The following is an 11,029-nucleotide window of genomic DNA, read 5'->3' on the forward strand; positions in this document are numbered from 1 at the left end:
CTTTAGGGTTTATTGTTTGTTTGTCTGTTTTTTATCTTTCAACACATACCTTTCCAGGAATTCTCTTGTCAAAATCAGGGAAGTGGATTATTTTATTTAGCTTGGACACATACAGTATCATTATGGTGGTGGCCATCTAAAAGGAGAAAGAAATTTAGCAAAATATCAGTATGAGGTATCCTGACATAATGATGTAATCAAAAGTATATTTATCAGAAAGATAACCCAAACAGTCCACTTTCTAGGCTGGAGGGAGGGATTTCGTGGAAGGTAAAACTCTCATCACTGGATGAGATGTTGTTCAAATCAGAACAGAAAATGTATAATCAAGCGGACTCACATGTATACATTGTCTCAGGGCTCTCGAAATGGTGATGGAGAAAACGAAGAGTGCCCCTGAGAGTGACCAGACTGACCAGATGACCCTGGACATTTCACACAGAGCACATGATATGTTAGCTTCTCCCCTTAAAGGCCAGTGAGAGGAAACAATTTTTAAAAAGGAAAAACTCCTAAGCAGGCATGGTAACACACACCTCTAATCCCAGGAGAGGCAGGTGGCTCTCTGTGAGTTGGAGGGTAGCCTGGTCTACATAGTGAGTTCCAGGACAACAACGGCTCCATAAAGAGACCCTGTCTCAAAAGGGTGTGAGAAGGCACTGACTCCTCTCACAATAACCCATTTAAAGATATGAAAATAAACCTGGACTTTTTGAAAGAAGGGGAGAGGGTGTACTGACAGCGAATAAGATTAAAATGCATTATACACACTGAAAATATCATGAGACTCATTATTTTGTATAATTAATACAAGCTAATAAAAATGTCCTAAGAAAAGTCAACATGCATTTTATGAGAAGTCCAGCATTAAAATTTTTCTTCTCAGGGCCTGGACAGATGGTTCAGCACCTGCTGCTCTTCTAGAGGACCTGAGTTTAGTTCCCAGCACCCATGTCCCCTCTTCAGGTGGCTTAAAACTCCCTGGAACTTCTGGCCTTTGGGCACTTGTGTTCACACCCATATACCCCACACATAAACACACACAAACATACAGAATTAAAAATAGAAGTGGGAACCTGAGAGCTGGCTCAGCAGTTAAGAGCACTTGCAGCTTTTGCAGAGAACCTGAATTTGTTTCCCATCACCAATGTCGTGTGGCTAACAACCACCAGTAGCTAGTTGTAAGGAATCCAGTGCCCTCTTCTGGACTCCATGGACAGCTGCACTCATGTGAACATATCCACACAGACCACACACACACACACACACACACACACACACACACACACACAATTTAAAAATAGTAAAAATAAGTCTTTACACTCATAAATTTAGAACATGATAGGTATATTGGAAATAGTCCATCATGTTGTTTTGAAATAAAGTCTTGTGCAGTTTTAGAACTTATTTAATTTTCTTCATATGAGAATGCAAAAGTTTAAGAACTGCTCCAATATAGCATCCTAAACCTTGGTTCTTATTTATTTGTGAAGGGGTACTGATGTGCCACAGCATGTGTGCATAGATAAAAAACAACTTGTGCTAACTATAGTCTTAAACAAAAGCTCTTAAAATAGCCTATACACTGACAGCTAGTTAAGACTTTGATTTTATTTTTCAACTCACCTGCCCAATTCCAAGAACAATTGGTGAGGGAAAACTGAAAGAAACATAGAATAACAAATCAGTTTAGCAACATAAAGTTGAAGAGTATATGTAAAACATAATGACATAAAGAGCTATTACAGACATTAGACAAATGGACAAAAAATATGTCCATTTCTTTTCATTTTAAAAAACCCGATGGGTGCAGCCGGGCGGTGGTGGCCCACATCTTTAATCCCAGCACTCAGAAGGCAGAGGCAGGCGGATCTCTGTGAAGCTCTTCTCTTCTACAAAGAGAAAACCTGTCTTGATAAACAACAACAGGGCTGGAGAGATGGCTCAGAGGTTAAGAGCATTGGCTGCTCTTCCAGAGGTCCTGAGTTCAATTCCCAGCAACCACATGGTGGCTCAAAACCATCTGTAATCAGATCTAGTGCCTTCTTCTGGCATGAAGGCATACATGCTGTATACATAATAAATAAATCTTAAAAAAAAGAAAAGAAAAAGAAAAACAACAACAACAACAATGATGGTTGCTAAAAGTGGCAGTTTTCCTGCATTCTGTGGTGGTAAATTAGGCATAATTGTGTACACAGGAGGAAAAAACAAGAGTAATAAATAATTAAAGTTAATAAAAATAAAATTTAAAATACCATAAACAAGATGACCTCTTGTGGTTGTTTGAATAAGAATGGTCCCCAAAGGGTCATATATTTGAATGCTTAAATCACCAGGGAGTGGCACTATTTGAAAGAATTAGAAGGATTAGGAGGTGTGCCCTTGTTAAAGGAAGTATGTCACTGAGGGTGGGCTTTAAGGTTTCAAAAGCCCATGCCAGGCCCAGTCTCTGTCTCTCTCTGCCTACAGATCAGGATGTAGAACTCTCAGCTACTTCTCCAGGACCATGTTTACCTGTGTGCTGCCATGTTCCCCACCATGATAAAATGGACTAAACTTCTGAAACTTTAAGCCAGCCCCAATTAAATAAATGCTTTCCAGTGTAAGATTGCCATTTCACAGCAATGGAACACTGACTAAGACATCTCTACATAGAAAACCAAACTGAAGTTAAGTTAAAGAAGAAACAAGTCTCCTTGATGCGGGCAGGCCTGTTACCTTGGCTAACTGCAAAGTTAGGCAGAAGTATTCCAAGTTCAAGGCCAGCCTGAGCAAGTTAGTGAGACCCTGCTCCAAAGAAAGAAAAACAAGGGGCTAGAGACATAGCTCAGTGATTAAAATCCCTTTCTGCTCTTCAAGGGGACCCAAGTTCAGTTCCAAGCACCCATGTGGGCAGCTCACAGGCACCTACAATTCCATTTCCAGAGCCACAGCACTCATGTATACAGACACATACATATACATATATTTAGAACAAGAAAAATAAACCTGTAGAAAAAGGAGGCAGGCAGATAAGCATGTAACCCTTAAAAAGTTAAATAAGATGCCCCACCCCTATTTCTTTCTGGATTAAAGAACACTTAGAAATAAATAAGAAAAGAATTAGTACTAATAAGATGTATTTTTGCAAAATGTAATTTAAACTATATGTCTGTCTCCATCTATACATTTATACCTGTTTATTCATCCCTCCATTCAAATCTGAAAGTATTCTGATAGTTATGGTAATTTTAAAAGTGGTTTTAGTCTAATTGTTTTCTTTTGTTTGAATTCTTTTATTTAAATGATCATGACAGAATCCCCTTCTAAAACAACAAAATAAACATTTAAGAAAAATGCTCCCAGTTGCCAGTCTATGGCTCATTCTTATTTTGTTCATTTCTGGAGGTTTTTGTTTCAGGGGACTGCTTGCTATTGAAACAGCTTCCCTGTACTGTCCAGGCTACCCTTGAACTCTCAGACTTGAGAAAGACAGGTGCCACCAGATTCGGTTCATCAATTTGAATTTTGTGGGGTCAAAAGCATGGACCCAAGAGTCTGACTGAGCTGGTAAGATGACTCAGTGGATTAAGCACCTGCTGGTCAAACATAAAGATCTGAGTTTGGATTGCCAGTACTCATGTAAAATGTCAAGGACTGCACCCACACCTGTAATCTCAACACTGAGGCAGAGACAGGATTCCTGAAGCTTGCTGGCCAGCCACAATAGCCAATCAGCCATCTCCAATGAGATCCAGTCTGAAAGGTGAAAACTGACTGAAGATACCTGTTTGTGTATGTGCACATATGTCCAAGGTCTGGTGAATCACAAAGCAAATACACACAGCAAGTTCTGAGCACATATTTGTTGAACTGGATAAAAGAAATTTGACTTTTTAAAGACAAGGGCACCCTATATTATATAGCCGAGACAGTCCTCAAACTTAGCAACTTTCCTGCCTTACCTCCTAGGTACTGATATTACAGATGTGCTCAGCTTTAATATTCAATATTTTTAATTAAATGTCATTAGTAAATTTTCATGTCATAGAGAAGAGTATTACTGGGAAACACGGTGGAAGTATGCTGTACAGCCCTGATGATCACAACTGTGGCCAGTTGGCCACAGACTACTAGAACACAAGCTCCTAGATGGTCCTACTTTTGTTCTAGCACTTGAAAACCACTGAGTTCACATCCTCACAGAATCTCTTTCCTGCCAGGTAAATCTAGTCTTAGAATTGTCCTGGCCTCTCTAGGTGCCAAACCACAAATGCTTGACACAAACACCTTGTCTACCACCTGGGAAACTGTTACACATTACCAAGTTCATCTTCTAACACAAGGTACTGCCTTGGGCACCTCTGGACCACAGCTTCTGTGTGCTGACTTGAGGAAATACTTTGCAGGTTTTTCCTCGATGACGCTGGTCTCTGCTTAATAATAGCTGATTCTTCAGCCCCAGATGACCAATACTGACTGTCCCAGAAAAGCAAGGGTTTCGAGCTAGTGGCTGTGGTCTTTTGTTAACCACAGCTGATTCTGCAGCTCTAGCTGATCAGGAAAAAAAAGATTCTTAATTTAAAATATCACATAAGTGGCCCTGACAGAGTCTTTGCTTCTCTCTGAAACTTCACAAGCCAGACATCCATGGCCTGCATGGTTCCCAGCATCTTATCCTCCAAGCTTGCACAGAACAGCTCACTGAGCTCTGAGCATTCAATGGTTTTTCCAGCACAAAGCTCAGATGCTGCCACAATCCTTTCCAAAACACATGGTCAGGTCTGTCACAGAAATACCCTATGACCTGATACAAATTTCTGTCTTAATTAAGGTTTCTATGCTGTGATAAAAACACCATGTCCAAAAGCAACTTGGGGAGGAAAAGGTTTATTTTATCTTACACTCCAGGTAACAGTCTACACTGAAGTCAGGGCAGGAAGTGATACAGAGGCCATGGAAGGACACTGCTTACTGGCTTGCTCCCCATGGCTTGCTCAGCCTGCTTTCTTCTGCACCCCAAGACCACCTGCCCAGGAGTGGCACCATCACTGTGGGCTGGGCCCTCTCACATCAATCACTAATTAATAAAATGCCACACAGGCTTGCCTAGAGGCCAATCTTACAGAGGCATTTTCTCAATTGTGGTTTCCTCTTCTCAGATGACACTTCTAACTTGTGTCAAGTTGACAATAAACTAGCCAGGACAAGCATGAACTTAAATTAACAAGAAGCTAAGACCACACAGAAGGCTTGCAAGGCTTGCACCCCAACCAGAAATAATCTGTTCAAAATGGAATAGAAGAAATCCCCTGAGTTCCATCCATGCCTACAATCATGTCAGAGAACTGTCAAAAAATACTTCTTCCTTCTGGCCTCCAGCATGTCTATTGCTGGGGTCAGGTTGCTATGGCTCATTGTAACTAAATCACCCAAACCCCCTTCTCAACAGTGTATGCTTCAGGAATCTTGAAATGAGAGAAGGAATGTTAGTTATTTCAACAGAGCCTGGATGTATAATATTACACTACAGAAATGGGGTGTGTGTGGAGTATGTATTTATAAGGAATATAAGAATGTGTTTCCATGATGAGTCACAACCATCTGTAATGAGATCTGGCACCTATAGTGATATTTTATTTGTATTGAAATGTGATTTTATTTGTATGTTAACAAAGTTGCCTTGAGGTCAGAGCAAGCAAGAGCAGAAGCTGGGCGGTAGTGGTGCATGCCTTTAATCCCAGCACTTGGGAGGCAGAGCTAGGCGGATCTCTGTGTGTTCAAGGACACAACCAGCATGGCAGACACACACCTTTAATCTCAATACCAACCATAGAAGACCTGGAGGTCTGTACAGACAGGCAGTGATGAGGAGATCATGTGGCTGGGTTTACAGCCAATGAGAAAACAGAACAGAAAGTCTATAAAAAAGATAGGACACACAGAAGTAGGTCTCTTGCGGAGAGGAAAAACAGCAGAAGCAGTGAAGGGTAAGGATTTCCGCTCTTGCTCTGACCTCGTGGTTTTTAAACTCTGCAATTTGTTCTGTGTTTCTTATTTAACAAGATGGTTATATCTACAGGCATCCTCTTCTATGTACATAATAAATAAATCTTTAAAAAAAAAAGAATGTGTTTCTTAGAGGCATTAATGTTGTAGTCAGTCAGTAGCCCACAAACTCCAATGCAAAAGAGATTTATCTTCAGCCTTTGGCTGATATAACGAGTTACTCCTAAACATACCCATAACATCCTCATGTTTTTAATTGTAGATTTTGATGTTTTGTTTATTCATTGATTTTTTGAGACAGTTTTTCTCTGTGTAACATCTCTGGCTGTCCTAGAACTAACTCTGTAAACTAGGCTGGCTTTGAACTCACAGAGATACACCTGCCTCTACCTCCCAAGTGCTGAGATCAAAGGTGTGCACCCCCACTGCCTGGCAATTTTTTTTGCTTGTTTGTTTTTTGTTTTGATTTGTTTTTTTAGATTTATTTTCTTTTATGTGTTTAGGTGTAGAGATATATTCTGTACCCCAATAAAGTTTACCTGGGAATCAGAGGACAGTGCCAGTCACTAAATTAGACATAGAGGTCAGGCAGTGGTGGCACACACCTTTAATCGATTACTTGGGAGGAAGAGATTCATTTGGATCTCTGTGAGTTCAAGGCCATGAGAGAAACAGAACCAGGTAGTGGTGATACACACCTTTAATCCCAGGAAGTAATATGGCAGGACACAGAAAGGTATATAAGGCGTGAGGAAACAGGAACTCTCTTGAAGCTGAGGATTTTGTAGAGGTAAGCTAGTGGCTGGCTCTGGGTTTTTATTATAAGACATTTTAAGATTTGTGTTACATTTAGGTGTTTTGCCTGCATATATGTATGTACCCAATAAGGCCAGAAGAGGGCACTGGATCCCCTAGAACTGGAATTATGGATGGTTGTGAACCAACCCTGTGTGTGCTGGGAACCAAACTGGGTCCTCTGCAAGAGTAGCCAGTGTTCTTAACTGCTGAGCCATTTCTCCAGCCCCTTTTCATTTTCTTTATTGTACTTTGAGACAAGGTCTCTTATAGCTCAAGCTGGCCTTGAACTCAATGTATCATATGATCTTGAACTTCTGATTTCCAAGTGATGGGATTACAGGTGTCCATCATTATGTAGTGCTAGGGACTGAACCCAGTTCTTTGCATTCTAGGCAAGCACTACCACAGCCTCATCCTCCACCCTGATGTTTTCTTTTTCCTTTATTTCCTTGTACTATGTACATTAACTGGCTTAAATGTATATTCATTTTCATTTTTTTTAACATAGGGTTTTCAGGGTTTTTTAAATTTTATTTTTATGTATGTGTCTCTGAGGGTATATCATGTGTGGATGTCTGAAGAGGACAGAGCCCCTGGAGTTGTCAGACCCCTGGAGTTGAAGTTGCAGGTAGTTGTGAGCCACACCATGTGAGTGCTAGGCTAGCAAGACGGTTTAATGGGTAAAGGAGCCTGCTGCCACATAGTGGAAGAAGAAAACAGACTCCTGAAAGTTGTCTTCTGACCTACACACACACACACACACACACACACACACACTTTAAATGTTACTAGTTTATTATTGGTACACCAGGATGTGAGATTAAGGGTTTTTATCTGTTGTGTTTACTTTAGTTACTTATGTTCTTGAGACCATGGCTGGCACATCCTGGGCACACAGTATCACTGAGCGAACGAATGAATGCTCTGACCCCCACCCCCCCTCTAAAGTTCTACTGAGTTTTCCTAACACTTCCTTCAGTCATCCAGCCATGTTGACATTCTCTGCTCTTCCAGGAGGTCATGATCTTGCTGCTCTCTTCTGCCTGATGTTCTGGCACCAACCTCTCACTTCTCTCAGATAATATTTGATATATCTTATCTGTTCTTGAACCTGTTTGCTTAGTCTCTAACCGTTGAAGATATTTCACATGGTTCATACCATTTTCCCAGTGTTCACTATAGTAGATGTAGTACTTAACAACCTGTGGACCTGATTGGGTGTGAGTTTTCCCAAATATAAAATAAAAAGGTAGTCCTGTAGAGTTTACAAAGATCCCCCCACTTGTGGCAGCTCAAGCAAGGACCTCAGAGGCCAATACCAGGCTTGTGGCCAGCTAGGTTCTTTATCTAAGGAAAATGCTAAGTATGGACTAATGCCAGGGGTTAGAGCACTCACCCCTGGGGCCGGATTTAAACTCACAGTTCTCTCAGGGTTGCTACTATACAGTAGAATTAAAAGGCAGTATAGTCTTTACAGATAAATTCGAAGAGGCATAGAGTTGCTGACGACTTAACTCTAATCCAAAAAACTCATCTTGTAAACTTCTTTGTTCTGGTTCTCCATAAATATGATGGTTATTTGAGAATGGATGATCAACCCATAAAAACAGACCACAAGTCCAGACGTAATCTGTGGAATATGCTTTGTTTTGTTTTGTTTGTTTTGCTTGAGGCTGGCTGGAGATGTTAGAGTGAAAAGTCTTGGGGTCCTTCCCCAGCACTGTATAAAATGTGTGATGTTACACACCGGAGGCAGGAACAGGAAAACTACTAGGGAGTCCCAAAGTTAGCCTAGGACGCATGAAATCCCGTTTCAAAAACTCCACAGTGGTTAAAAATTAGTAATTTTCTCAAAATACACGTTAATGATGCTGCACACCTGTAATGCCAACTACCTGATGAATGCCTGTCTCAATTATTTTTATTTTTTTATTTTTTTTAATTTGTATTTTTTAAAGCCTGTGACACCGGCTTTGCAAGTTTGGCTAGTGTGTGCTGTGCCCCTGATCGCAAGTGGACTTTGTTGTGTGGTGACTTGGTGAAGTCACAGACTAGGCGTTCCAGGCCCCAGCCACCCTGCGCCGTCCCGCATAACCAGCCTCACCCGTAGGTGGTCAGCAGCGCCTTGTTGACCAGCACGATGAGGAAGGAGCATGTCCCGTAGAAGAGCGCCGACAGCAGCCTGACCAGGCGAGAGGGTGGGCGTGCGGCGTCAGGCTCCTCCATCTCCGCCGTCCTCCGTCCCGCCACCACTCAGCCCGCGGTGCCCGCCCCTAGCCGCCAGGGAAGAGGGTGCGGCAGGAACAGGAAGAACCGGGGCGCGAACCCTGATCACAACCCGCGCCCCCAGTGCACTCTTCCCTCCTATTCAGCCTGGTACCGCTGAAAAGCTGGCCTTAACCCCGCCTGGTACCGCTGAAAAGCTGGCCTTAGCCCAGCCGTCTTGCTTAGACTGCTCTCAGGCCACACCCACAGCAAGGCTGATGTTTGCTTCCGTTTTTGGTTTTTTTTTTTTTTTTTTTTTTGGCTTTTTTTTTGTTTGTTTGTTTGTTTTTTGTTTTTTAAGTATAATTTACATCCTACAGGACGCGCCTGTGTCGCTAGTTTGAGATGCGTTTTTGACACATGAATATACCCAAGCAAACTCGCAAATCCAAGCTCAACATCCCCACAAAGGGTAAGAGTTCCCCAGGCCCTCCCGAGCTTTGGAACTGTGTCTGCTGTGGCGCTGGCCTAGCTAGACCTTGCTTTGGATGTGCCCCCAACTACCGCTTTATTACTCTTCTGTCCATTCGACAATGATGGAATGATGTCATTCCCAAGGTACAACTATTACTAAAAATACTTCCAGGCACATTGCAGGCCAAGCGTTCGTGCAGAGCACTTCTGTTTGGCGTTCATAAACGCCTAGGATTGGAGCAGCAGAGCAGGGTGAGCCAAGCATTCGGCTTCTCTTCTTCAGCTTGGTAAGTTCAGGCCTCCCTCACCCAGGGCCCATTTCTCCCTAGGACAGCAGTACAGGATCCTAGTTCTTGTGAATAAAGGCTCAGAGCTGCAGAACAGCTGTAGTAGTATTTCCAATGAAATGTCTCATACTTTAAATTTTAAATAATTAATTAAAAACTGAAATTCTAGCCTTTTAGAAATGCTTAAGATTTTCTTATAAATAAAGCTGAAGCCAAATTGTATAAAGGCTAGAACTGTCGGCCAACAGCTGGATTAGAAGCTGAGAACTTTTGGGAAGTGGCCTACCACTGAAAATTTTGGCTACTAGAGCCCAAATTAACCTGGTAGGGGCACATAAAGGCATGTACAATTTTAAAATATGAATTATGGACTAGAGAGGAACGGGGCTTAAGACTTCTATATACAAATATAGCCAGAATTAACAATAAAACATAAAAGAAAAAACAATATGGTCACTTGGGCTGATTTTCTGTTGTTTCTGGTCATTCTCCACATATATAAACTTTTCAAAACAGTATTTTAAAGTCACATTACAGCCTAGCAGGCATGAAGCCCCAGGTACTAATCTGAACAGAAGCCTGCACTTGGGTACTCTGAGCCATCTTCAGATTTGTTCTCATGTTCATGTGTAGGACTTTTAGTTAGTATTAACTACCATTCCACAGCTTGACTAGCGTTGTTGGTGAAGTCTGCACACACAATTGTTAGGTCCAAAGGGTTCCCCATTCCCCAACAAAGGGGCAGGCTCACTACACTCCTTAAATTTAAGGCCTGGGATAGGGCTGGCAACAGTTAATACTTAACTATACCAGAGCCTTCCAGATAGCAAAGCAGATAAAAACACTTGCTACCAAGCCTGATAACCTGAGTCTAATCCCCGGAACTTATATGTTAGTGATCCAACTCCAAAAGTTATCCCCAGGCCTCCACACACAAGCCATGGCACATGATCACCCCCTATGTTTTTCTTTCCCAAAATTAACTACCCAATAGTTTAATGAGAAAAATAAATAAAAAAGGGGGCATGACTGTTCCTAGGTCTGGTGGAGATTTATTGTAGAAAAAGGGGAAAATATAGTCAGAGGCAGCGGCATCAGGAAGAGTCCAGAATAAACAAAACTCTGAGTCAGGCCATGTGAGGAGAGTGGGGAAGGAGAGACAAGAGGCCAGAAGGACCAGCATAGCCAAAATGGTTGTATTATATAGGGAAAGCTGGGGGAGGGCAGCCCAGCCCCTAGGTAGGAGAATTCAGGGTAGACAGTGGGGTATGCCA

At 41.9% G+C, this 11,029-nt stretch overlaps 1 protein-coding gene across 5 annotated transcripts in view; it reads right to left on the reverse strand.

The window, feature by feature from the left end:
* Slc35d2 (solute carrier family 35 member D2) overlaps window positions 1–9,234 on the reverse strand; it is a 35,956-nt gene extending 26,722 nt beyond the window's left edge. For all 5 annotated transcript variants that reach the window (XM_036186710.1, XM_036186711.1, XM_036186709.1 and 2 more), the window contains exons 1-3: window positions 8,894–9,234; window positions 1,627–1,660; window positions 50–136 (exon numbers count right to left, since the gene is read on the reverse strand). In XM_036186710.1, the coding sequence (XP_036042603.1) occupies window positions 50–136; window positions 1,627–1,660; window positions 8,894–9,015 (243 nt within the window). In that variant the 5' untranslated portion in view covers window positions 9,016–9,234. The remainder of the gene's footprint in view (window positions 1–49; window positions 137–1,626; window positions 1,661–8,893) is intronic.
* Between the last annotated feature and the right edge of the window lie 1,795 nt (window positions 9,235–11,029).

This window comes from Onychomys torridus, chromosome 5, assembly GCF_903995425.1.
Source record: "Onychomys torridus chromosome 5, mOncTor1.1, whole genome shotgun sequence".
NCBI lineage: Eukaryota > Metazoa > Chordata > Mammalia > Rodentia > Cricetidae > Onychomys > Onychomys torridus.